At 46.5% G+C, this 26,670-nt stretch overlaps 9 protein-coding genes across 9 annotated transcripts; 4 read left to right on the top strand and 5 right to left on the bottom strand.

Moving 5' to 3' along the window:
• Positions 1–3,213: 3,213 nt before the first annotated feature.
• N7462_002204 (glycoside hydrolase family 16 protein) lies at positions 3,214–4,377 on the bottom strand (the record flags this gene model as incomplete). Its single annotated transcript, XM_057073930.1, has 2 exons — positions 3,214–3,508; positions 3,575–4,377. 2 exons carry the CDS (start codon positions 4,375–4,377, stop codon positions 3,214–3,216), a joined length of 1,098 nt encoding a protein of 365 aa, XP_056937571.1.
• A 2,044-nt stretch (positions 4,378–6,421) lies between these two features.
• On the bottom strand, positions 6,422–7,151 carry N7462_002203 (uncharacterized protein; the record flags this gene model as incomplete). Its single annotated transcript, XM_057073929.1, is given in 3 exon segments — positions 6,422–6,734; positions 6,748–6,928; positions 6,992–7,151. 3 exon segments carry the CDS (start codon positions 7,149–7,151, stop codon positions 6,422–6,424), a joined length of 654 nt encoding a protein of 217 aa, XP_056937570.1.
• Positions 7,152–8,749: 1,598 nt separating this feature from the next.
• N7462_002202 (MFS transporter) lies at positions 8,750–10,673 on the bottom strand (the record flags this gene model as incomplete). The annotated part of the gene is made up of 5 exons (XM_057073928.1): positions 8,750–8,854; positions 8,919–9,017; positions 9,102–9,880; positions 9,953–10,382; positions 10,497–10,673. 5 exons carry the CDS (start codon positions 10,671–10,673, stop codon positions 8,750–8,752), a joined length of 1,590 nt encoding a protein of 529 aa, XP_056937569.1.
• Positions 10,674–12,827: 2,154 nt separating this feature from the next.
• Positions 12,828–14,632, bottom strand: N7462_002201 (Amino acid/polyamine transporter I; the record flags this gene model as incomplete). Its single annotated transcript, XM_057073927.1, has 5 exons — positions 12,828–13,632; positions 13,687–13,855; positions 13,911–14,189; positions 14,264–14,340; positions 14,406–14,632. 5 exons carry the CDS (start codon positions 14,630–14,632, stop codon positions 12,828–12,830), a joined length of 1,557 nt encoding a protein of 518 aa, XP_056937568.1.
• Positions 14,633–15,669: 1,037 nt separating this feature from the next.
• On the top strand, positions 15,670–17,806 carry N7462_002200 (putative copper amine oxidase; the record flags this gene model as incomplete). The annotated part of the gene is made up of 3 exons (XM_057073926.1): positions 15,670–16,004; positions 16,063–16,636; positions 16,700–17,806. The coding sequence occupies 3 exons, from the start codon at positions 15,670–15,672 to the stop codon at positions 17,804–17,806; spliced, it is 2,016 nt and encodes a 671-aa protein (XP_056937567.1).
• A 361-nt stretch (positions 17,807–18,167) lies between these two features.
• N7462_002199 (transcription factor domain-containing protein) lies at positions 18,168–20,728 on the top strand (the record flags this gene model as incomplete). Its single annotated transcript, XM_057073925.1, has 3 exons — positions 18,168–18,247; positions 18,587–19,310; positions 19,370–20,728. 3 exons carry the CDS (start codon positions 18,168–18,170, stop codon positions 20,726–20,728), a joined length of 2,163 nt encoding a protein of 720 aa, XP_056937566.1.
• A 566-nt stretch (positions 20,729–21,294) lies between these two features.
• On the top strand, positions 21,295–22,486 carry abnA (putative extracellular endo-1,5-alpha-L-arabinase; the record flags this gene model as incomplete). The annotated part of the gene is made up of 4 exons (XM_057073924.1): positions 21,295–21,561; positions 21,672–22,148; positions 22,205–22,290; positions 22,351–22,486. The coding sequence occupies 4 exons, from the start codon at positions 21,295–21,297 to the stop codon at positions 22,484–22,486; spliced, it is 966 nt and encodes a 321-aa protein (XP_056937565.1).
• A 381-nt stretch (positions 22,487–22,867) lies between these two features.
• N7462_002197 (uncharacterized protein) lies at positions 22,868–24,292 on the bottom strand (the record flags this gene model as incomplete). Its single annotated transcript, XM_057073923.1, has 3 exons — positions 22,868–23,019; positions 23,081–24,024; positions 24,069–24,292. The coding sequence occupies 3 exons, from the start codon at positions 24,290–24,292 to the stop codon at positions 22,868–22,870; spliced, it is 1,320 nt and encodes a 439-aa protein (XP_056937564.1).
• Positions 24,293–25,354: 1,062 nt separating this feature from the next.
• N7462_002196 (class II fructose-bisphosphate aldolase) lies at positions 25,355–26,403 on the top strand (the record flags this gene model as incomplete). The annotated part of the gene is made up of 4 exons (XM_057073922.1): positions 25,355–25,437; positions 25,505–25,884; positions 25,948–26,071; positions 26,130–26,403. The coding sequence occupies 4 exons, from the start codon at positions 25,355–25,357 to the stop codon at positions 26,401–26,403; spliced, it is 861 nt and encodes a 286-aa protein (XP_056937563.1).
• Between the last annotated feature and the right edge of the window lie 267 nt (positions 26,404–26,670).

The raw sequence follows: 26,670 nt of genomic DNA, 5'->3' as shown, positions 1-26,670 counted from the left end.
ATGTTTCTATAATTCTTGAGTCCAGGAGAAATTGTGAAATGAGCAGCTTTTACTTTGATTGAATTTTCAAAGGAATTCTGAGGATCTGAATAATAGCCTAGTAAGAAGCCGTCTATAGCTACTTAAATCTCCGTGTTCGAGGGAAAGTGGCTTCTTTCAAGAGAAACCCGAATCTGCCCGATGACCCGTGTTGGGTTGAGAAAGTTCGCTGGTTTTCATACAAAAAGTCGAAAATTCGAGTATTTCTTTATTTTGGTGACCCTAGTCATAAGTCAGATGGATCTTTATTTCCATATCTAGTTGCCTCCCGTGGACAGTTCCGAAACTTCTAAAAACTGTTAATTTCACTCTTCCATCGTGCTTAAAGGTAGGATAACCAAGCATATCACACATCAAAGACTCAGGTCCTTTCACACAAGATATTACAGGGCTAACAACTATTTTTGGCTTAGATTTTCTTAAATCGTGTTATTTCTCTCTTTTCTCTGCTTTCCTTTTAAAGATAGCTAAATTTTCATCGAAAGAGAATTTTAATCTACTTTTAGTCGCCACATTAAATATAAGATCTTCCGTAGATTGTAGGTATAGTGGAATAAATGGATTCGTCTTATCTTCAGGCTTTTCGTCAATAGAAGGCCTACTAGACTACACTTCAAAGGTTGTTCATGTATAGAGAATGAAGGTTATATTGCACTGGTAGATTTGCATGATAGTTGCCTGTTTATTTGGCAAAAGGCTCACGCTTCGTTATCTTCCAGCGGGAACAGATTAGATTCATCATCAGCAGACTCAAAAAAAGCAACCAGAGGAGTGAAAGAATAGGACTTTGAACTCAGGACTTCGGCTAGAGAACAGAATCGAATTAGAACGAGCAAAAGAGAGAGAAGAAAATAGTAAAGAGATTCCCTAGGCCATACTCAAGTGTGTCGTCCTCCAACCGTTGATGAAAGCATTTTATCCATAGATCAGCAGGTGACAGAGTATGCAGGACGAAGCTCCGGCATGGCAGTCAGTTGTAAATAGCCATGCCAAATTCCTCCATGATGAAACGTGCAGCAGCCCACTGTGGCTCCTTTGCTATGTAAATTTGTTGCGCATTTATCAACAGCGCTAAGAGTGGTTTTCTTTTCCGCTGTAGTGTTACAGCTTTTCCCCATCGTTGTTGTTTTGTACGCTTAGCCATAAAACCACTCACCGCTTGTATCCGTACCATAAGTCAATGTACAGGAATCGGCATCTGATTATGACTTTATGATGCTAGAGACAGACTCTCATATTTCAATGCCTTGTGACTGTAGCGATCGTCGCCATTCCGTATTTGACTGCTGTCACGACTTTTGTCGTGCTTCCAGTGCGTTTACTATGGTCGCTCGTGTAATTGGCATATTCCCAAGCATAGTCGGCATTGATGAGTCTGAAGGTCACTGTCATGTTGGAGGCGCCATTATCCCACTATTCAAAAATAGGAATTATGATCACATGTGTCGTCGCATTGTCTCCAGCAAGTTATGGATCAATAATCCCATATGTGAGAATGCCACACAAAATAATGCTGAGTCTTACCATTGTCGCTCGGTAAACCTGTCGTATAGTGCGAGGAGATCGAGGGTCAGGATACAACACAGATCAGTCAAATGCATGTATAAGTACGATTTCTGTGTTTATGGCTTGAATGCTGGTAAGAGCCTGTTAGAACAGTTCCAAAATAATTCCCAAGAAAGTTGTAGTTCAATTTGGGAGTTCAAAGCTCACGTAAAGTATAGTAGATGATTGGAGACTATGAATCGATGGCTTTCTTGGGATACAGGAAGACGAAACGTTAGCATAGAAGAATTGGGGTTTCTTTAAAATATGTCGGTGGAGCTCATCTATTCTTTTCGCAAGCAGCGAATTCTCACCGTTCATGCCACAAAAGGCATGTGCAGAGGCCAAAGATATTTCACGCGGCAGTCACCTATTACAGTTCTACTTAGTATAGTATAGCGATCGACTTCGCGAGCCTACTCCGTGGCTTGGCTCGCATAGACTGGTGCATACGTATGTCTCGCTCAGGCTAATCTAGGTGCTAACAGGAAACCAGCCTAATACAACTAATTCCAGCTCGTTTGGAAAGGTATTTCTGGGTGGGTTGTCTAAAAGCTATCCACCATTGTGAGAAAATTGATCTAGGACGGGCTGCTAACCGTAACGGGGTAAGGGGCGTTATTCTGTGGACTTCTGATTTTCGATGACTGTTGTGAAAGCCTGTCTTTTCCCGACCTAAATTAGGGCTATTTTAAACTAATGGGACTAGTCTTGCTTAGCAAGATGTTTAAAAACGAATGTGTGCTTAAAGGACCGGATGATCGAGAATCTCGGAAGGTCGGGACGACACAATCCATTGTTTCCTATCCACTAGGCTCAGAGTGAACCAATCCAAGCCAGGACCTCCACATTTTGAAATTTTTATTTGGGATTTACACCCGAAAGGCCTAAGTGTATATGGTGAATGAGGCTTGGAGCGTCCACTCGGGGGCTAAAAACGAGTCCACAGCCAGCTTACCAGTCAGTATTGTCCGCGGCTCCCTCTAGAGTGGCCCCAGAGTCACAAAGAAAGCCACCATCTTTGTGAAAAACCAGGCAGCTATAATTTGTCTTGCAATATTGGTACCAAATAGAGTATATAAAGTGGGATTTCCAACGTCTGAAAACCTCGTTTACACTAATAACAGAGAATATTACATTAATATCGCCAATCGATTAGATTATAGATAAATTAGTTACTTTCTAGCTAAAATTCGGGATATAATTAACTAGCGACTATGTATATAGTTGAGGAATGGAAAAGGGAGTATTTATTAATAATTGTAGATCTGATCTGGCTTAGAAAATCCCATATATTCACATTGATTTAAAACAATTAATTTCCTAGGTACTCTAAACGATGTTTTTTTCTCTTGAAAATCCAGTATCTAATTGCCTATTACGATGACTTATTCAGCGTCATGGTGTATGCTAGTATGAGGGTTGATTGAGTGATCCGATCGGCCTCTCTACTTGACGAATCCAGCTGCGAGCTTCGGTAGTTGAATATCAACATGAAAATTTGAAATTATGAGTTCGTTAAAAAATATGTGTGGTCATAATTGTACAAACCCGGGATTTTGTGCAACTCAATTAAGTTAAAAAAGCCCGAGATGAAAGTCCTACCCTATTATTCCACCTAGAGCCCGCTCAAGGGACTTTTTGGTAGCTTTGTCCGCCCCACTGGCTGTGCCTCCAGTTGGCATTATAGTCCTGCATCCGCTTTAACTCTTCGCCATTCTGCGCATCATTCAGAGCACGCTGTAGACGACCGGACTTGCGCTGCCGGATACACCACCAGGCGAACGCACCAATCGCTGCGGCACCGACAACACCGGCCGCCACATAGATACCTATGTGAGCACCCTCTCCAAGGTCGTCCCATTTTTCGGCTAAAGTCTCGGCTGCTTTCTTATTAATCTCTTTCTCGGCTGTTGAATTTCCACTGTGGTACGAATTAGTAATGTTTCAAGTTACGTATTTCGTAATTCTTCAAGTTTGATGACCATACCTGATGACTTTAATGGACTCATAAGAGCCGGTCTGATCGGTGTACTCGTACTCTTTACCCGTATGGTAGTCCTGAACACGGATTCTTTGAACAGTCATGATAAAGGGTAGATCATCCCAATTGACATAGCCGCCACCCCATTCAAGATTTCCTACAGATTGTCCTTTGATACCAACAGGCCAGTTGCTGACCTTAACCTGGCAAGGCGTCTGGGGATAGTTTTTGCCGTATAGAGTCAGGGATTCGGAGTAGTTCACTGTCCGCCGAAGTTCACCATCGATCCACCATTCCAGCTTTTCCTTCGTCCAATGGGTTGTATAGTTGTGAAACTCGGTATCGGCGTTCATGACGGTATGATTGCCTCCACGATCACTGGTTGTAGTATTTCCTTTGCCGAAAAAGTCGGATTGCACGCTGTTCGTATTGTACCCAACCCATTCCCAGTCGATTTCGTCCTCATCGTCGGACTGAAGGATCACACTGCTGATGATTCCAGCGCCTTTGGCCATTTTGACGTGTGCTTCCATCACCCCGAAGAAGATATAGAAATTGGATACCAAAAGAGTGGACGCATTCTCAGCTCTAATCGCAAATATAGCTCCATCATCCGTATAATTGTAAGTGCCGGTCTGCATGTCCCACAAATTTTCGTTGAGGGACTGGTTAAACCACCACGTGTGTTCGGTACTGAGGGCCGGGTCAGGCGAACATGTGGTGTTCTTGAGGGGATTACAATCCGCTGCAGCGTGATGTGTGAGCAAGGCGACGAACGCCAAAAGAATGACTTGAAGGGAATGCCGCATGATGAATAGAGTCTTGAGAAAGGAGCCTGGCTAGATCAAAGTCCGAAGCGCCCAAACAAGCCTCTTTTTGTTGCTGCCGCCAGCTTTGCGGTCGAAAAAAAGAGCGGATTGATTTAAGGAGAATGGAGAATGCCAAGGAAAAACCGTGAAGGCCCGTGGAGGTGCATTATTCTTATCAAGGAAAAGGACACCCCCTAAATGACGCCGATGGAAGAACTAGAAAAAAGACAATAAGCGAAGCTAAGCATTATTCATCCAGTGAGGAACCGGGAATAGAACTATCTAGCCCAGAATAGGTTTAGTGTGGAAAAGACTCGATAGGAGCCGAAATTGACTCTCGGAGATACCGGCTATCTCTTGGCTATGTCAATCGTCTAGTGCCACCTCCTTCAGTGCCAAAGGGTCATTAAAGGGTCATTAAAGGGTCACCAAAGGGTCGCCAAATAGTCGGGGCACGCATCTCAGTGGCTTGCTTTAGCATCGTCATCAGTCATTCCCGTTATGAACCTATGGGGAATTGCTCCTGAATTTTGAAAGTGGGGGGAAAACGCAATTGAGTCTTCCGCGGGTTCAACTAGTTAAGTTAGTGAACTAATTACTGTGATGATTTATTACTAAGCGGGCTTTGAATGCGTCCTTTGGGTTGCTCGCCATTTTGTGGTTGGCGTACCCCTGAGATACGGCACTATAATAGCAAGCACTTGCCGAGCCTTTGATTGCTCGAGTTTTTTTGGACCTGACTCAAGCTATGTGGGACAGATACAGAATGATAGAAATGTGATCAGGCAGCAGTAATGCTGCCACCCTAAAGAATACTAAAAATATTATGTTTTCACAAATAGAGGCAGTCAAGCCATATGTCAACCCCCACAAGTCTTGAAATTGCAAAATCGGAAAAGGGTACCTATTTGAGCATGACTCAGTGAAGTGGAAAAACACTAAATCTTCTGGGGTCGTATGATTGGTACTGATTTCACTAGGTCACCACACCAAGGAAATCACTAGAATCCTAAAATAGTACCACCTCATCCTTTCATCTGGAGTCTCGAGCAAAAGAAAAAAGATTATTGCAGTTTCGCTAGCGGTCATGAGCCAGCAACATATCATCAAACAAGATTGATTCCATTTAGTCCTTCGAATAGGGCGCTGGAAGAGACTTTCTGCGTGTCTTTCGCATGGGTAGTGTGAAGGCCGCGCGTATCTGCGGATCTGCCGGCCAACTAATCTCCACCGGCTCCACCATGTTGACAGTCACTCGCTTGACGCCCTTTGGAGGATTTGGCCCCGTGGCGAGATAGGTGAACATGCACGAAAGTATACAGCATTGATTGTTTCGGCCATAGTCACTACAAACCCCCTTACTTAGCTAGAGTCGTAGTTGACAACTCGAAGGAGTTTCAATCCATTACATAAGCAAATGGAATAGGTTTGATTCATGAACACTAGTCGATAGCTAGAGTACTTCGCAAACATGATCAAGTAACTCATTCCCCACTGTTCATTGCTCTTCTTTTGATCTAGAAAGAGAGACAAAAGTGACCAAACTTGAAGAAATATTCTGGTGAACAGCCTCCTTGTCAGACTGCTTGGGCACGCTCATCCTACGCAACGGATTAAGCAGTTGTTTGATGGCAAAGATGTGCTCAAGAACAAGTCTCTTGATAAAAGAGACACGCGACTAAGCTAAATCGGGACTAACTGATCTGAATTAAGTACGTAGTTACATGATGAGTAGTGACATGCCATCAGCCTTTCTCGACAGCACGACATGTCTAAGAATCAATCAATCAACGTCAAAGTTCCTTTCTATAGCAACCGAAAATATAAGGGAAAAAAGGAAAACGAGCTACAATACAATTTCATTCGTATATGGTATAACCTTAAATTTTCCCTCTCTCCGAGGACGGTTAAATACATGCATTCAGGGCCGATCTTCCAGTGAATGAAAGAATCCGCAAACTTGAAATGAAAGCATCGTGCCAAGCCTCGATAGCTCCATATTTCGCCAATGTAATAAAGCAGCTCAATAGGCTCATCGAAAATGCTAGCACCCGTGTATCACGACTTTGTGCGATGGGTCAAGCTCATACACCACTACAACTCGAACCAGGTCTTCTTGAAATAGAATGAATACGGGGCCATTTGCGAATGGGGTCAAGTGATGAGCCGAATAGGGCAAGAACATATTTGGAAAGCCGGGAACCAACAAACCCATAAAGCTTGATACTCTCTCACGCCAACGAACCTCTAAATCTATGCTACTTATATCCTTGATGACCATGTTTTTGATCCATTCAGTGCTTGCATCAAATCCAATTGTAATGGCAACGATTTCAACATCGAGAAGAGGCATTGGTCTTCAGTGAGAACCCCCTCAGCCGGAGATTCCCGGCATGAGCTGAATCCAGGGCGATCAAATGAATGTTCGTTTGGTGGAACTGCGCATGATAGTCCTTCTCTAACGAGGGTCGCCTTGTACCGAAAGGATGTGGAGGGTCTAGAGGCGTATGAATATCCCCTTCTTCAAGGTCTTGGACCTCGCTTGCGTGTCCTTTTTGTCAAAAAATCATAGGCAACTCGATTACCTTCTAGGTTGGCGAGGAGATCATCGTACTATCTCGACAGAATTTGGGTTCACCTTGATTGTAGAGCTCTCCTAGTGTTTTTTGACACTCCTTCGGAGAACAATCGGAGTCCATTTTTGGCGGCGGTGAGTATGGAAGTGCGTCGTTACTTGTTCGAGCACGAGCGAAAACTTGGGTCTCAGCGCGCATTCTCTCTTGATCCCCCACGCCAAGCCCTTTTTTTTGTCAGATTGGACTCCTGGATGATCTGGATAGCTGTAGGTCCAGTGCCAATGACCGCGACACGTTTGCCTTTGATCTCAACGGGCTCGCTTGGTCAAGTCGACAAATGGTGCATTACCGCTGGAATAAATCGACGCCCTTTCATATATGGGCATTCTGCCGTGTCGCGAATGCGACATTAGGGATGAAACATTCAATGTTTTGCCAGAATGGGTTTCGCGAAACAAGTTCGGACCGTCCATTGTACCTATTGCCTATTCTGGACCGGTATCGCGTCGTTCACAGTTTTTTCAAACATACACTTCAAAATAAGCTTGCAACTCCGCCTGCTCCGAATAAAGCTCTGACCATGTCCATGTTTTCCAGACCTCATCGATGGTCATACCGTATATAAGCGCAAGGCAATCTGTTTGAGCACCATAAATATTCCAATGCCAACCGACTCCAAAATCTGAGCCAGTGTCGATGGCTTTGACATTTAATCCCAATTCCTCTTCTAAGCGATGAAGGAAATAAATGCCAGAGAAACCAGTGCCAACGCTTAGCGCATCAGGTTCAAGATCAGATTTAGTCTGGTTCAATGTAATTTTGAATATTGATTGAAAACAAGAATCAAATGTGAGTTTCAGAAAGGTGAAAGGGGCAAGCTGAAGAGATATACAAGTTCTGAAGAGGATGATATTCGAAGTAGACAAAGAAAATTTGGAAATGCCCCGGCATTTCGTCCTCGTTTAGTGTTCGCTAGTCAGTTATTACTGCAATCATGGGAATGATCATCAAATAGGCCGACAGGAGTTATGTTTGATCCTCCATCTCAAGTAGTTATGCCCACTAGTGCCGAGGAGATGATTTCGGGTTCAAAGGATTTTAGAAAAAGGTGATGGCCCTGTTGCAGCTGCCACCTAAAGAAAATGGAAAAAGTTTATGAAACGAACAGTGGGGCCAACACATGACTTGCCCCGTTAAACTTTCATAGGGATATATGACATTGAAGAGCAGAGCAAACGGAAATGAGGTGTGTGGCCGATCGCGATTCTCACTCTTGATAATGAGTAATGAGGGCTCAAATATCTTGCATTAGAAAACTTACACATCCCTCGAAAATATCTAGATCTCTTATTCATTTGAAAATACTGTCCGTGATTTGGACGCTGTCATGCATAGAAAAGGTGCATTTCTATCATGAAAGTCACCAGATTGCATGGTTCCAATCGTTATCAGATTTCCAGCGTTCTATACTTCTTTTCACTTGTCTAATGACCTGTTCTTTCAATGATAGGTCATTAGAAACAAATCATCAATTTGGTGATAAACGGAGGCTTTTTACCTGCTTCAACGATCATGATATTTGGGCATATAGAGCCGATAGAACTTTTTGGAACAAATCCTTTACCCTTGACAGGATTCTGACCCAGTGTCATACGAGAGGAGTCCAATCTGTGCTAGGCAAGCCGCACAAATGAGCAAAGATTGGTCTGCCAGATTTTGTGGGCATTTCGAACAATCAATGTCAAACGACACCATACTTGATAGGTATGGGTTTGGTTATGCCAATTATAGCAAGATTAGCTACTTCGTCGTCCGTAAGGTTCGAAAGGCAACGCTGCTGAAACGATTGCCATCACAATGTACAAGGCGGCGCAGATATAAATCGGCACAGGTGTACTCGTCTTGAGGCCTAAGTCAGTACCGATTGGGATGATTTGATGGATGATGAAACAGGGCATCACTTACATCCGCCGCCTCCCCGACCACCGCGCTCACAATTCCCATAATTCGATTCAGTCCAATTGCGACTCCATTTCCGGTTCCTCTATGGGCGGAGGGAAATACCTATGTCAACGTTATTGTTAATAGTGAGGTGGGAAAGAGGGACTAGATCCCATTTGCAGACTGAAATTGAAAGAGGGCACAGACTTCGGGAGTGTAAGCATAGAGTGTGCCATAATAGATGTTGAGACAGAAGGAGATGGCACATGTGAAGCCAAGATTCTGACTAGCAGTGCGCACTTGAGTGTAGCAGAAGAAGAAGACCATCGTGACCAAGGCACCAATAATCATGGTTCCACGTCTACCCCAGAACCAGGGAGACCGACACATGAAGCCTGCCAATACAGGACCAAAAATACTGCATGTGTTATTGATTGCGTAGTTGCGCCAGGTCACATACTGGCTCGACTCTCCAAAACTGGCACCGCGGGAGGCAAGATAAGTGGGCAAGAAGACATTGTAGAGTGGATAGGCCAGACCGATGAGAAGCCACGAGAACCACACAAGTGTGGTGGAGAGGGCCATCTTGCGAGTTGCATAAAGTCCCTTGAAGTGGAAAAAGACCTCCTTTGGCGAGAGAAGTCGCTGAGATAACTTGACCCCAGTTGTATCGCGGGTCTGAGTGATTCCACAAGCTTGCAGCCGCTCAATGGTGAGACTACAGGGCCGATGATATTTGGTCGCAATGTTTTCGAGGACACGGACGGCATCTGCGTCTTTCCCTTCGGCGACAAGAAACTTGGGGGTCTCTTGTAGCCGGATAATGGTGACACGTAGCATGGACAGAACAAACACAAACGCCCCAGAGGTATACCAGACATACCGCCAGCCCTGATTGTTGGCTCGGGGACAATTGTCGGCGTCAGCACACGAAAAATTGGGAAGGAACGCCCAGGCGAACAGGCCGGCAATGAGCTGACCAAGACCTTCAGCGAGGAGAAAAAGACATCAGTCACACAAATTTTCCGAGGAAATCAGGAAAGAAATTCGCGGCTTACCCCACCAAGCGGCCATCAGCGTCAACAACCATTGATGGCGACTGGGCAAATACTCGAGAAAGACCGTCGTATCCAGCACCAGGTTTCCTCCGGCCCCGAATGCACTCAGGCACACAAAGAGCCCCAGTGTGATCCACGAAGGAGAAGCGCCGGCGACAATCGTGAAGACCGAGGAGACGAACAGGGAAACATTGAAGGCGAACCGGCGGCCGATGATGTCGGCTGAGAAGCCCCAGAAGATGGCGCCCACCAGCATCCCGACATACACCGCGATAGTTAATCCAGTCGAGTATGAAGGATGGAATTCCTTTTGCGCTTGGGTCGAGATGATCGACTGGATCAGCAAAATCAGGGAATCGACGGCATATCCAAATCCGTTAAGACAGAAGAGTTTCCAGTGATGGGGAGTAAATCCAATCTCATCGATGGCCTAAATGCGATCCGGTCAGCCGATTTGCGACTCCAGGAAAAGCGCAAGAGCACCGAAATGCGAAAGACGCGATGCAGGATATGCGCGCTGTTGCTCTTTCTCTCTCTCACTTACATCATTCACGAGAGCCATCTTGGCCGCGAGCACTTCGTCCACCTTCTCCCCTCCGAGCAGGTCCTGTTCTCCATGGCCGATCGAGCGATCTTCGGCGAGTGAAAGGTCACTTTGCTTTTTAGCTTGATTCGAGGCCTCTGCCGAGGCAAAGGTGCCAGCCGATTGTTCCACGTCCATGTTGACTCGAACAGGTGATGGCGTTAGAGCGTCGAGCGAAGAAGCGTTCGGCGAGGTAAGAGCGACAGCGAAATGGCCCAGCAGGTGGGGGAAGAGGGGTCTCTTCCATGTTTTAAATTGTCCGAGCTGTCGAGCTGGCTTCCCATCCTGCTCCCATCGTGTCGCTTGTTTCCTTCCTTGGCAAGTGCCTCAACCCTCGTGGCTTGAACAAGCAAAGACGGACAACTCGCACCCACGATGTCCACTGATTGGATCTCGACGAGGCCCGTGGCCCTGTTGTCAGCCGGGGACCCAATCAACGCGCCGCATCCAGGCAACGGGGCGCGCTCGGCCGCCTAACTGCATCTAGAAACAATCGGCCCTCGCTGTCCGTGGGTACAATCACACCCATCCGACGCAGATAAGGTGAGGCCCAGTCGCATATATACCGGATTTGTCTGGCAACCCTTGGCGGTCTCTTGCCGTTCTGATAGTGCCTTTTCCATATCTTCCTATTTTTACTTCCCTATCCAACGCCACTACCTAACTATGCCCAAATTCGATGAATCCCGTATGGATGAGGCCTGCCTAGCTGCATCACCTGTTGAGAAGCCGAATATCACGCGTTTAGCGCGTGAATTTAGCGTGCCTAGGCGTACGCTTTCAAATAGAATCAATAAACATACAGGGCCTCGTACAGCGAGAAACGGGGTTAGATACGCTCCAGAACCTTATCAGGAAGAAGCCTTCATTCGTTAGATGTAAAATATAAACGATTGCTATATATCTATTACTCCTAGGATACTAGAATCGTGGGCGAATCGTGCATATCAACTAGACATCGCCAAAACCCACACGGGCCCGAGCCCAACCTAACTCAACCCGTAAATAGGTTAGGCTTTAAGCCCGGTTCTTGAGCCTATAGTGGGCTATAGGCTTTTTATAGGCTCTAGAAAAAGGAAAAATAGTAGTGTCTTGTGACTATGTATTTTATATAGTTTTCATGTTAGGGTGTGCTACTTGCAGGGTAGCGGCCTGTTGGTCAGGTAAGGAAGATGAATACAATATTGAATCATTCTTGAATCAGAGAAGAATAGAAAAGGTGTATTATTTCAATAACTGAATCTTGAAGAGATTTAGTTCGGAAGAAAGGGGAAATTCTCTTTCGATGACCTTGATATCGTCATTCCGCTGCTTACCGAAGGTACAACGATAAAGGAGTCCGATTCTAACTTGTTGTTCCCTGTGAAAATAGTATATCGTCATGCATATATCCTGCCCCGGCGATTCGCTGCTGTCGGCCTCTGGCTGGTTAGAGTCAGAAGGTGGGAGATAGGAGTAACTCTCTACGCATGTGCCACATACGGATGGCAGGTGATCCAAGCTGTTCTTTAGTTTCCCGGGGTCCTCATATCACACATATTGATGTAAGCTTGATCTTTTTGTATTACTCAGTCCGCATGACGATACTTATAGTATACATGGCAGACACGAGCGGCTAGTATATATCTTCATTGTGAACTCTTTTTCCTGCCGCTTCTCGATCATACCCTAATAATTGACATATGTGGAGAGAACATTAATCAAAAGTATTCTAGACAACTGTAGTTGATATGCCAAAAAAAAGACTCATAGTGTTACCCTCCAAGCTAGGTCACCTGACTCAATGGCACCTTCTTAGCTAGTTTAGAGGATAGCCAATATGATCACCTTTACATCTTCTGACTCTGTCACACATGGAGTCATCAAGGTAAAGAAAGAAATGTTGGTGCTTTATCGCGAAAGTCAGGGTTAGAAGTCTATTCAGAAATTAGACATTATTTTCTCGCATCCTCGAAACTACTCAGCTAGGAACGTTCAGATATGAGACGGGCATAGATCAATTCTCGTAAACGGATTCGCAATATCAATGTACATGCAGAATTGAATAGCTTTTTGAATATCCGTAGGGCGAGTCCAATCCGCCAAATAAGAATTTATGCCAAGCCACTCCATTTAGAGGAAGTTTACGAATAAAAAGAAGATGAGCCGAGCAACAGCATACTTCTTCTTTAAAGGCAATGCTTGCCAAATGTATACAAGACGGTAGGATACTGAGGGGGAAAGATCATCGAGAAAACTGGACTCGGACTATGTTGACAATTATAGCAGCGAGTTGAAAAAGACATGTCACTCTCATATTCCCTCAACAAACTCTACTTTAGGGCCTGTAAAGCGTCTCTTTCCGGCGAAAATATAATAATAAATACCTCCAATCACGACCCAACCCATCATGACTACCACACAATAATTCATGTTGTCAGGCGTCACTGGCTCAACAGTAGGAAAAGTACTGAAGACCATTGCTAGAACGAGCCATATCAGGGCAAGCACGTTGATTACCGGACCCAATCGTGGGCCCAGATTGAACATTCCAGAGCCGAGTCTTTGAGTGACAGGGCCTGATGACCGTCGACCATATAACAGCATGAATAAAATAGGTGAGAAATATGAGGCATACATGCCCAAAATGGCCATAGACAATACCGCGTTGAAAGCAGTGGAGCTGCCAAGATAGATCAACCCCAAAAGCATCTGCAAAAATGATACCACTAATACCATTCTGACTGGAACCTTTGCGGTCGGGCTCACAACCGACAGAAACTTCGAAGCGGGTAGCCCGTTATCTCGGGCAAATGCCCACGCTGTACGACTTGTTGAAGTCAATCCAGCAGCGTTGGCAGCAACTGCAATTAGAGTGATACAGAGTGCGAGAATAGAAGCCCCGGCTGCTGAACCCGTAACATTCAGAAATAGTTGCATGAAAGGAAACCCAATTTCAGATTTAAGGAGGCTGTCGAGATCTCCAAGCGCAAAGAGTAGCACGATAGCATATATCAGCCCAATGAGGCCGTTGATTGCCACGCTGCCAACCATAGCGAGCGGGACATTCCGAGATGGTTTCGGAAGCTCTTCGCTCAAATGGCAAGCAGCATCATATCTAGTACGATAAAGTTAGCCAAAATAGCGTAGTGAATCCGGGAATGGACCTCACCCAAGAAATGGATACACAGCGCTCAAAAGTCCCACTAGCCAGGAGACCCCATCATTGCTCCAACCACTGGTATTAGAGAACTCTGTGAAGACATAGCTGGCTGAGTGCTTTTCAGACATGGCGCCCAAAACGCACACAATAACTATAAAGCCTATAACATGCAACACTCCTTTACTGTGGTTTAGTAGCTGGAACATACAGCGGTTTGAGGTGTATTGACTTACCAGCAGCAGTGTTAGTATGTGGTAAAATCTTGGACCCCCAGATATTCACAGCGGCTGAGTATGTCAGAATCAACCAATAGAATAACATCCCCTGCCAGCGTGTGGGAATATATGTGTCGAGATGGTTCATAGTAATCAGAGCTTGTAGCTGCAGTCCAGCGGCGAAGGCAGCAGAAGCGGCGAGCACGAGTTGACCTCCGATTGAGATCCAGCCAGTGAACCATGAAGCTGTGGCTTGGTAGGATGATGGGGTCAGACAATGGACCCAGTGATATTGCCCTGGAGGGAGATGATCAGCATCTAGCTTATCCAGGAGCAGTTTGGGGAGAAAGAGCATGGAAAAGTCCACAGACCTCCCGCGGTAGGGTAGATGGAGGCAATCTCGCCAAGCGAGAGTACAATAAAAATGGTACCAATTAGGGCAATTATACTGAAAACGACGTTAAATCGTCAGCTTTTTATTTCGGGACGTATGTAGTAGAGCATGCAACATACTAGTTATAAAATAAACATGGGGCTCCTCCGTTTGTTAAGGCCGTCGCTACAACAGATGAAAGAGCTTCCCAGGTGGCCATCAAGGATATTTGAAGGCATACAATGGACCACAGCGAGAACTCCCGACGGAGTTCCTGCACATGTCCCAGTGCCGCCAGCTGTTCCTCATCGCTGAGAGGCTTTTCTGGTGTAGCCACCTTGGTATCAGGATCAGACGAAATATTCATTAGTGCACAGCATATAATATTCCCGATACAGTACGGCAGTGCGAATTGAATTAAGTGTTTAAAGGGGCTTGGTTGCCGAGATTGTAGGAGGCGGGTTCCGGTGAGATTATATAGGCCATGAGGGAACCTAATGAGAAATACGACAGAGTTTAAGGGCGGCTCATCACTTTCTTTCCGCTCTTTGCACAATAACCTTGGTTATCATACCAGGGGGCTTATCTCGACAGACCTACTCCAAGTTAATTCGCCCCGTTCTCCACGCGGCGTCTTCCCCGCATTTTTTTCCTCGGCAGAATTCCGCCCCGTTCAGCAATAATAATGGAAAAGATAGTTCACAGGCTCGTCGCTAGTTTCAGGGTTCAATGAAATTCGGTATATTTGTTTCTATTTCTTCAAACTTGACTCTTGTATCAAGAAGATCGTCGACATTATAGATGCCAGGAGTTTGCGACCTATTCTGTCGTGCAACACTGCCAATGAAGGGTTGACTGGGGTTCCGAGACTGCCCATGAGATAGCAGGCCTTATCGAGATATCAGTGATAGCGCGTAGAATAATTCTGGGGCCTGCGGCGACTGAAGTAGGATCGGCATTATCTGCAATGCAGGCAGCTCGGAACAAAGGGCGGAACTAGGTGATGTGCAGGAATGGAAATATATGCACGCCCCTCGGCATTATGTCCACGCCTATTCCCAGCAAAACTCAAACACTGAGCGTAGACAAAAGATTGTTATTACATGCTGGGGAATATGCCAAAGCGCAGAGTAAAGTATGTACGAGGATAAATGACACTGAAATTTACCGCGCTCCAGTTTCTTCTAGGCATCATCTAATATCACATTTGGAGATGAGAGATCAAATTTGTCTTCTAACATGAGCAAAAACCGCCGCGATGGAGTGTCGGAAAGTGCGTGGAAGCAACCTGGCCCTCGGAAAGAACCGAGAGGCCCACAGGAAGCGCGGGGAAGCTCTATTTAAATATGAAATCCTCCGAACGTCCTCTCAATCATGCTTCCCATCTACCAGAAGTACATCAAAATGTCTGTAATGCACCCGCTTGCCATCCTTTCCGAGACTGAGACCAACTTGGCCCGCGACGTCGTCAAAGCTGCTCACCCAAACACTGTCATTGATTTTCGGGAGATCTTCTTGCAGGAGCCGCCCAAGACACAACTAGTCGAGTTTCTTGCCCTTGAGCATGCCGGTCGATTGAGCCCAACTACTCCCAGGCCTCCTCGCCTGGCGCTTTGTCAATACGATGTGATTGGCACTGATCGCATTCCTCAGTTCCACGAGTCTGTGGTCGATGTGGTGTCTCGCTCACAAGTAAAGCATACTGTGGTGGGCAAGCAACACCATGCAAGTTTGACCTTGTAGGTTAACCATTTCTCCATTGCATATCTTCAGACAGAGCTAACCTTAGATTAGGAGTGAATTTGATGTCCTAGTGGATCGTTGCATGAGCTCGCCCTTGTTCAAGTCCGCTCTGGCCGACTTTAAATTGCCGGAAGGATTTGAGGTTGTGATCGAGCCATGGCCATATGGGGGTCTCGACAATACAGATGAGAATCGCCGCTATTTCCAAGGTCTTTGCTTTGCCCAGGACAAGCGATCGGGTAACCTCGACTCGAACTTCTACTCCTTTCCCCTCCCCATCATCCCCGTCATGGATGCGCACACCCAAGAAATTATTCGGGTCGACAGACCCGCAACAGGCGGCAAGGGAGATGGACTCCTGGAGCAGACATTCAAACAAGACATTATAGGTCACTGCAAGCCTTCAGAATACGTCCCGGAGCTTCTCCCCGAAGGGACTCGCAAGGATCTCAAGCCTTTGAACGTGGTGCAACCGGAAGGTCCTTCATTCAAGGTCACCAATGAGTCCCTGGTGGAGTGGCAAAAATGGAGATTTCGAGTCGCTTTCAATCCTCGAGAAGGCGCTACGATCCACGATGTGTGGTATGACGGCCGTAGTGTCATGCATCGTCTGGCAATTAGCGAGATGGTATGTCTTTGGCCACCCAACAGCCCATCAGATTTGCCATTGGATTAACATAATATTACATAGACTGTTCCATATGCCGACCCTCGGCCACCTTTCCATCGCAAGCAGGCCTTTGACTTTGGCGACGGCGGCGGTGGCAACATGGCCAACAATCTCTCTCTAGGCTGTGACTGCCTGGGAGTTATCAAATATTTCGATGCCGTGATTACTCAGGCAGATGGTACCGCTCAGACCTTGCCCAATGCTATCTGCCTTCATGAGCAGGACAATGGTATTGGCTGGAAGCATTCCAACTGGAGAACTGGTCGAGCTGTGGTAACTCGTAACCGAGAACTGGTCGTTCAGTTTATCATCACTCTGGCCAATTATGAGTACATCTTTGCTTACAAGTTTGACCAATCGGGCGGTATTATCGTGGAGGCTCGTGCGACAGGTATCCTGAATGTTGTGAATATCGATGCTGGCAAGGTCAGCGAATACGGCAATGTTGTGAGCGGCGGAGTACTAGCCCAAAACCATCAACATATCTTCTGTGTTCGCATTGATCCGGCAATCGATGGTCAAAGGAACTCTGTGGTTGTCGAGGAATCACATCCAGTACCCATGAATGCAGTGACAAACCCTAACGGGAACTTCTATCAGGTCACCAAGAAGACTATTGAACGAGCTTCCTGGGTCGATGCAGCTCCGGAGCATAACCGAACTATCAAGATGATCAACCCCCATAAAATCAACCCGATTAGCGGCAACCCTGTTGGCTACAAATTTATCCCGTTAGCCACACAAATGCTCCTAGCTGATCCGGAGTCTGTGCAAGCTCGCCGGGCACAATTCGCTCAACATCACGTCTGGGTGACGAAACATCAGGATGGGGAGCTGTATGCAGGTGGCCGATATACCTTACAAAGCCAACATGAAGTTGACGGTGTTGCGGATGCAGTCCGTAGAGGTGACGGCGTGGCTGACACAGATGTTGTTGTTTGGAATTCATTTGGCATCACCCATAATCCACGAGTGGAGGATTGGCCTGTGATGCCCGTTGAGATTTTCCAGCTCATGATCCGACCTGCTGACTTCTTTGTGGCCAACCCATCTATTGATGTGCCTTCTAACAAGAACGGATCATCACGTTTGGCTGATGCGGAATGTTGCCGGAAAGCACATATCTAGGCACCAGGATTCGGTAGAGAACTTGAAACTGTATATACTATTAAATACTGCCGCCAAGGCACTGAGGGATTTAATGCATGATGATATGTTAAAAAAAGAAATACCGAGTAGATCGTTATCTTATTTGAGAAGCTATATTTTCAAGTCAAATTCGAGACAGATGTTTGCAGGGTAAAATCTTCACCCTGATTTGGTTGATAAATAACTTTATTTCTCCACCCTAACAGATAAGCCGATAAGACAGGCCAATTCACCGTCCTTCAGTTCCGAGCCACATCTAAAACTTCCGAGCTTCAACTTCCGACACTTACTGTCGCTCTTCGCTCACAGTGCGCTTGACGGTTCCCATCCGGGGATGGAAATGGACTCAGACCACCCAAGACCAGAGAACAATATTTCCACACAACGACGGAAGAGGGCAAAATATACCGCTGTCGCTTGGTATGTTTCGACTCACAATCGTGATCCTGTCTTCATTTCCTTTCTGTGGCTTCGCTGATCTTTCTAGCAACGAATGCAAACGACGCAAGCTCAAATGCAGCGGGGATGACACATGTGCACGATGTGTACGGAAACAAATATCATGTATCTATAACTCTCAACGTCCTTCTGCACCAAGTCCACAAACTCTTGAAATCGAAATTGAGACTAAGGAAGTCGAGGATGACGGGTATGAGGCATCGCTTCCCGGTTCCGAAGGCATTCCGCGTTTGGGACCCAGCTCTTGTTTCCCCGCGTTTTCCGCGCCAATCTCTTGTTACATTTACTAATTTCGAACAGGGTGGATACTCGGTTTGACACTGTTCATCACCAGATCGAGACACTACGGAAGGAAGTTGAGGTTCTTTCCGCACGGTTGCGTAAAGTGGAAAAGGTCACCCCTGTCTCTTCGCCTAAGGCAGTGACATCTTCAGCCGGTGCAGGGCTACACCGAATTTTGAATGCGCCAAACTCGCCTTCCTACATCGGACCCACTAGCGCTGAATTTGGTCTGAGTCAACCATACAAACACCTGTCACACGAATCAGACGTTGAGACCGAACTCGGGGTGGATGAGGACGATAGGGATCTCAATCAGTCGACAGCTGCTCAAAGCCTCCCTCCGGCGAGGAAAGTGGGTACGCTAGAAACTGATGATTCATTAAGACATCTAGGACTGGAGGAGGTTCTACGACTGCTGCAGGTGTACGAAGATACAGTTGGAATAATGTATCCTTGTGTCGATCTGGCTAGCGTGCGCGCTTACAGTGCCGAATTCTTTCACTCAACTACTTCTAGCAGTGGTCAATCAGCTAGTGCTGTGCCCACATTGTCTGATCAGGACTGGTTTCATGCACGAGACATCCAGGTGCTAAGTATTCTACTAGCAACGGCTCTTTTAGTCGAATCTCACGGGCGGAGTGAGCTTGCAGCTCGCCTGGCAGATAATGTCGAGGACCGATTTGCCAGCCGACTCAAAATCGCTCAAGTGGATATGAAGGAAATTCTTATTCTCACCTTACTAGTAAGTTTTATTGGAAGACGAATGTTCCTTGGGGTACTATCTGACAGTCATATCTGTAGTCCATTTTTCACTCCTATCGTGATGATGAAGTGATTGCTTGGCGGCTCACGGGTATGGCAGCCCGAGGAAGTATGGAGCTTGGCCTACACTGCCAAGAAACATGGGAAAAAGCCGGCGGGGTATTCCCAGGCGCACTGGAATTGATGTGGGCCAGTCGGCTATTCTGGTGCATTTATGTTTTGGACCGCAAGTGGTCATTCGGAACCGGCCTACCATTTGCTATTCAGGACTCGGATATGGACACCAACTTACCAGAGCCCGGTCACTCCTCGCCTTATCTTACTTGTATGATTTCTTATGCTCGGCTAGGTACAAAAATTTGGGGACTCGTTGTTGGATGGCCGAATCGGTCGCGAGAAGCGATTTCAGAAGGATGTGCGCTTCTAGATGCGCAGGTGCAGCAATGGGTACGATCTATCCCCCGCGAACTACGTTTCGACCCAAACTGGCGATCGCCAGCAGGGTCGGAACAGACTGATCGTGTCATGATGCTTCAAGTGTTACTGGCGCTCCAAGCCAATCAGCTTCGAATCCTCGTCTATCGACAAAACCTTCTAAGCAGTGAGCGAATTGCCGAGGATCCCTCTGGAGCTTCTGTTGCCGTCGAGACTGCAAAAAGCACAATCCATATGCTGGACTATTTCAGTCGCGTTTCAAACATATACTTCCAGCGACCAGAGCCCTTCAATTACTTCTTGATATCTGCTCTTGCTGCCTTGTTCTTGGCAGTGCTACATGCTCCTGCGCGGTATAGCCATACTTGTCGACCGGAGTTTTATTCTGCAATCGATATGGTTCGTCGCTCGGCAACTAGGGCCCGCACCTCTCGGCGCCTTCAGAAGATCATTTACAGTCTGAAGCGAATCCAACTAAATGTGCGATGGCGAAATGAGCAGGGCGCACAATCTCCAACAAAGCGCCATAGAGCGCCAAAACGAATTGCAGATTCCCGGAGAAATCCCGGGGTTCCTTCCAAGCCACCTTTACCACCGTCTCTTGCAGCAGGAAGTTTATGGGGCGCAACTCCGCTATCTTCGAGCACAGAATCCCCACCCAATCAAGGCATGCCCGGTCTGTATCATCCATCTGACATCAATACACCGCAGACATCATCTGGAATATCCTGGCCACGATCACCTGGAACTGCCGTGGAAGCAGAATCGAACGGTTGTGAAGATTTGAGTAGTTTTTTTGAGATTGCGGGTGGTCTTTATTTCGACCCTGGCGCAGATGCAGAGTTGACGACGGGTGTAGATTTCGGAATGTCTCACTTGGAAAATGGACGGATGTCTGGTGTTCTTGATGCGTTTCAGGCTTCGGATGAAGCGCTCACAAGGGTGATGGCTGGCTTGCTGTGACGGTTCATCTTTGTGGGGCCGAGGTACGGCGGTATGAACTGTTTTAGGCACGACTTCGTTCAAGGAGTCGGTTAAAAATATTTTCTTGAACACTAGACGGTAAATGAGTCATGGAAAATGCGATTTGTGCGGTTGTATATTCCTATTAGCCGACTGAAGAAACTCCCCCGCATTCTGATCTCTGCAAATACTTGAATGGCGTACCCCGGAGTCTATCAAATCTCCCACCAGTCGGCGGCTTGCTTTGGCCATGTTTCATCCATCTCCACCCATCCACCCACATGTTTCTACACCCCTTTGAAATTTCATTTTTCACGGGAGTAAAACCCCACAAGGCTTTTATCCCTTTTCTTTTCTTTCCTTGGATATTTGGGGGACTCTTTATGCTAAGGCATCCCACCCGTGTCCCGCCTATGAGACTGTCCCATTTCCACGAATGGATACTCGTGAAACTATTTCCACATTTTTGTAAGATATTCAGGGGTCAGAAATCTATATAAAAGGATGGTATCCCTTTGAACATCACGTATAAATCACTGAGTTGCCCTTTAATCTACAGTCTTGCCATGGCTTTTCGTAAGCTTGCTATCCCTTCGGCACTTTTTGCTGCTCTAGTTCACGGATATGCAAATCCCGGCAGCTGTTCGGGCGCTTGCAACGTCCATGACCCGGCGTTAATACAACGATCGTCGGACAGTACTTATTTCCGATTTTCCACTGGAAATAAGATCTCATATGCTAGCGCATCCTCTATCGCGGGGCCATGGACAACAATCGGATCCGTGCTTCCTGATGGCTCTTCCATTGATCTTGACGGCAACGATGACCTTTGGGTATGTAAGCATGACGGACGAAACTTGATTTACAGTCTTCGAAATGATACCCATTCAGTTGAAAATAACAGAATTATCGCTGTAAACTGACAATACACTTCGCATGGTAGGCTCCCGACGTCCACATTGTGGACGACCTCTACTATCTCTACTATTCCGTGTCGACTTTCGGGTCCCAATCTTCGGCCATTGGACTTGCAACGTCTGAGACTATGGCACTCAATTCATGGACCGATCATGGTTCTACTGGCATTGCATCAACGTCGGCGAAGCCTTACAACGCCATCGATGGCAATTTGATTGATGTCGATGGAACTTACTATATGAATTTCGGATCCTTCTGGCACGATATTTATCAGGCTCCGATGAATTCTGCTGCGACGAAAGTGTCCTCTTCCTCATATAATTTAGCCTATAACTCGACTGGCTCTCATGCTGAGGAGGGATCTTTCATGTATAAGTATGGCAGCTACTACTACTTGTTCTTTTCTTCAGGTATCTGCTGTGGGTATGATAGTTCGATGCCCGCAAGCGGAGAAGAATACAAGATCAGAGTCTGCCGATCAACATCACCGACGAGCGGATTTGTAAGTTGAAACTGGTCAACCTTTCCGAATAGATTCTAATGTCAAGTTATCTCAAGGTCGACAAAAGTGGTACAGCTTGCACTTCTGGAGGAGGTACAGTTGTTTTAGAAAGCCATGGAACAGTCTATGGCCCGGGTGGACAGTATGTGATTCACATATAACGATACGCAATCTGTGCTTCATGATCTAACGACATATACAGGGGAGTTTATACCGATCCTACTTATGGTCCAGTGCTTTACTACCACTATGTTGATACAACAGTTGGCTACGCCGATAGTCAGAAGCTATTTGGGTGGAATGCGATCAGCTTCTCTACTGGGTGGCCAGTAGTGTAAGGCTGATTTACTGATTATTTTGACAACTCTTTTCAGTCCTGTCTCATATGGCGATATAAGTGAATAAATAGTATTTCTCCATTTTGAAAGTGGCGTTCGCGTTTTTTCGATAGCCATTAAGCGCGACGTTCGCCGGCTTGACATTTAGTCAGCGCAGGTCCGAACTTGTCCACTGCGTCGGACTTGGGAGCATATCTTACAGGAGAATCAGCAGATTGATGTCACCTTAGTGGCTATCTTGGAGTAAAGAATCTAATGATGACTCCGTAAATATTCTCGTTAAACTGATCAAAATATAGATGTTTGGCTTTGAAAATTGGTATAGAGTGTTTTGTGGACAAAGAGATGAATTATTGCAGGGCCTTGACGCATTTCATATTATCATTTTGCGAGATTGGCAAATTCATCCTTTCCATATTCCAGCTCGAGTTCTTTTCTCAGAGATGTCAATGGCCACCGAACAGCTTGCTGGCAAGAATCAAGAAGATCCAGCAAGGCCAATCGCTCATTGGGAGTGTAAACACACATTCCAGCTATAATATGTTGTTAACTTCTTGCACCTAGTTGATTGGCAGTCGGTGTGCATGCACATACCTCCAAATAGACAATGGATGGAAACAAGACTTGCTGCATCATCATTCTTGTCGATAGTGCGAGCGATTCCACATATAATATTGACCGACAATGTTAAAAGCTTTTGGGCTGCTCTGTAGTCCTGCAATCCTCCTGAGGATGGTCGATGAAGGATCACCAAGATACGAGCAAGGCTATGTACCTGCAATGCCGCAGCGTAATGAGATGGATGAACCCAGATCGGAGGGAAGATGTCGACTTTTGAGCTTGTCGGAAGAGAATTGTACTCTGTTGGCAGACAATCATACCACTCCTGAAGCATGAAAAGCAATTCGCTACCCCTTTCAAGGCGACGTGAGATATCCGTAGTCTCTTGCTCCTCCTGAGAAGAATAGTTGACACACTGTGCGAGAAGGTAAGTGGCACGAGTCGCAAGTTCAGAAGGCGTCAAGGCTGACAAAGGCTTCTTCGGTTGCCAAAAGCTGAAGACACGTCGTTTTTCACGCATAGCAACCCAAACGTCTTGCCGAAGCCATGCCCACCATACAGCTTGCCGTAATCCCCCAGACTCTCCATCATTGTCTTGAAACCTCTGAATCCAGAAAACACCCTTCAGATGCCTCTCCCAATCTTGATTTGAGCCATCAATCATTTCATAGGTACTGATAAGAATGGAAGTTGCAATGACTTCATTGCTGCGAGCATATGAGGGATGTTGCATCGCCTGATTCAAATAATGCAGCGTTTCGTAATAATATTGAACCGCCAGGTTGCGATTGATCGCGCACGATGATTCCTGTGCATTCCCAGGTGATCCCGATGATCTCCCTTCTTCAACCGAGGAGTGAGGTATGGATGCGGATCTTTCGGCCTCTATGGACATATGTCGAGCGGAGAGAGCAAGCAGCGCCCTCATCAGACCAACGTTTCTAAGAGCTAGATGGGGAACTACAGATCCAAATTGTCTGGTTGGATCGTAAAAGTCAAGCCACTGACTCAAGTCTCGTACAAAATGGTGAAAGAGTCGGTGTTCAAAATCCGACAGAGAGATTGAAGAGACTGTGCTCCAGGAAGCCGGGTCATCAGATACGACTGATTCCGTCTCCATGGCACGCGGCGCCAGTCGGCGCTCAAGTTCAGGATCGCGAGAAAAAGCCGCCGCATAGAAACTTTCACGTTCTCTGAGTGTTCGGGGTCGTAGATTTGAGCTATTTCGGGGGTCCTCTCCCCCATAGCTTGGATGATTACGGGTGAATTGGTGTGGTGGCGACAATAAAAATCGGTCGTCAGCGTTCGCAGCATCGGTGGCTAAGAGCTCGAACCAGCTCAAAGGTGCCGCTCTGGTTGAAACCGAGCTATCCGTTCCTGGAGAAGGGACATGGCTATAGGGTGAATGGGATGTAGGAGGAATCGATGTTACTGAAAGAGTTTCCGCAGATGCAATCGTCACGATCGGCGGAAGGGCTGCATGGGGTCCACGAGAGAGCAAATTTTCTTCTTGGGAGGTTTTCTCATGGTCATAAGCATCGACTAAATCCTGTAATGGTTGATGGAACTGCTGCGGTGAGCTTCGCTCGTTTACTGTCGGATTGGAAGAATTAGCCAGCCTAGGATGTCGCCTAGCTGGTGCGGTTGAAGGTGCATAGACACAGGGACGCTGGCCTTTGGTACAAGGGCCACATTGAGGCCGAGCCTAAATATTTGATTAGATATCATTCTCACAGAGCCTGATAGCTATTGCTACTTGAGAAGATCCGACCTCGTCGCATTTCACGTGGCGTTGCTTGCAGATGATACTATCGTAACCATCGAAACGTCAGTCTCGATCCATGAGGCTCTAGCCCGAAAACCCTCCCAAATCCGGGGCACAGGCGCCAGAGCACGAACCAACCAGTTGTAGCGCGAAGCCCTCGACTTCGAGACTTTCGTTTATGGCGCAAAGCCCCCTTTACCTTTTGCATGGCGCAAGTCAGGCTCGCACCCGAGGACAACGACTGAAAAATGGAAAGCAATGATCGCAACGAGGTGCTTCGGTTGACGTCCGTCCCCATGACCCACAATCTCGAAGAAGGAGCCACTGGGAAGGCTTTCGGACGGTCATTTGTGGGGCCAGCGGGGAAATACCAAGATACAGCCGAGCGTGCCCCGGCACGAGACAGGAAACAATGATGAAATTGCCAGTGTGGACGGCCTTCCCCGCAGTAGGCAAGCTAGACCTGCATCTATCATGCATAAAACCTCAAGGCATACGCATAGATCCTGTCGCAGAATGATTTGATCCTTTGTTACTTCAAAATGAACTGGCAAGATAGCAACCGGTCATGTCAAATCTTGACCGCGGCCGAGAAGGGCGGATATGGAGTTCTGGCTGCAATTGTGTAAGTAGTATGAAACCTTTCAACCTGAAACAGTCCCATGCCTAGAGCAAGAATTGACAGATCTCAGATACAATGTCGAACACATCACTGCGTTTGTTCGAGCGGCGGAACAACGGCGTTCTCCTCTGATCCTCCAGTTATTTCCTTCAGCCCTCAAGCAAACCCCTTCATTAATTTTTGCCGCTGCCGCTGCTGCGAAAAGTGCATCTGTTCCCATTTCGGTTCATCTAGATCACGCGCAGGATTATGATCAGATTAAATATGTGGCCGAGAACCTCCCATTTGACTCAATCATGGTCGACATGAGTCATTATGAAAAAAAAGAAAATTTGGAAAAGACCCGAATCTTGCGTAATTTTTGTCATGCACGGGGCATTTCAGTAGAAGCCGAGACCGGCCGTATCGAGGGTGGTGAGGATGGAATCATGGATACAGGCGACCTTGAAGGTATATCGAACATATGAGGATGCAGCCTTCTTAATTCGAGATTATCGAGTCTAACGAGCCTAGGAATTTTGACAAACCCCGAAGATGTAGAGGAATTCATTTCTGTCGGCGTCGACTTTCTTGCACCAAGCGTTGGAAACATCCATGGAGATTATGATGCCAAAGGGCCCCAGCTTGACTTCAGCCGGTGCGTACACTGTGCAGCGCTTCCTGTCTTTCATCTCACTGATAGCAGAGTAAATCAGACTACAGGGGATTTTCAAGGCGATGAACGGTCGCGTTCGACTCGTTCTGCACGGCACCAATGACTTTTCCCCAGACCTAGCCCGGGCCTGTATTCAGGCAGGAGTCACGAAGTTCAACGTGAATAAATTGGTTCTGGACCCTTGGCATGCTAATCTTAGAGCGAACGCCACCCGTCCCTTGACCGACTTGATGAGAACGGGTATTGAGATCTTGACAAATGAGATGAAGAGATGGATGGATATTTTGGGTAGCAGTGACCAAGTAAAAACTTGAATTACTTTAAACGAAATCAGTTTGCTTTAATCATGAGTGAATGGTCATGGAACTTCTGCTTTATCTATATAGAACATCGATCATGGAGTTGCCATACTTGATGCGTATCCCCATTTCGAAGTCGAGCATTCGATGGAAAATAGCTATAATGAAAAAGGAAATCCACTTGCTAGTCGTACACCTGATTTGCCTAGCCTATATTTTGGCACATTTGAATAAACATGTACTGAGAATTTTATTGTTTACAGACCAAGGCAAGCTTATAAC

Source organism: Penicillium macrosclerotiorum (assembly GCF_028827735.1).
Source record: "Penicillium macrosclerotiorum strain IBT 26536 chromosome Unknown utg000002l_segment0_segment0, whole genome shotgun sequence".
NCBI classification, from domain to species: domain Eukaryota; kingdom Fungi; phylum Ascomycota; class Eurotiomycetes; order Eurotiales; family Aspergillaceae; genus Penicillium; species Penicillium macrosclerotiorum.
The sequence above is the reverse complement of the archived record's forward strand: the minus strand, read 5'-3'. Positions and strand labels throughout refer to the sequence as shown.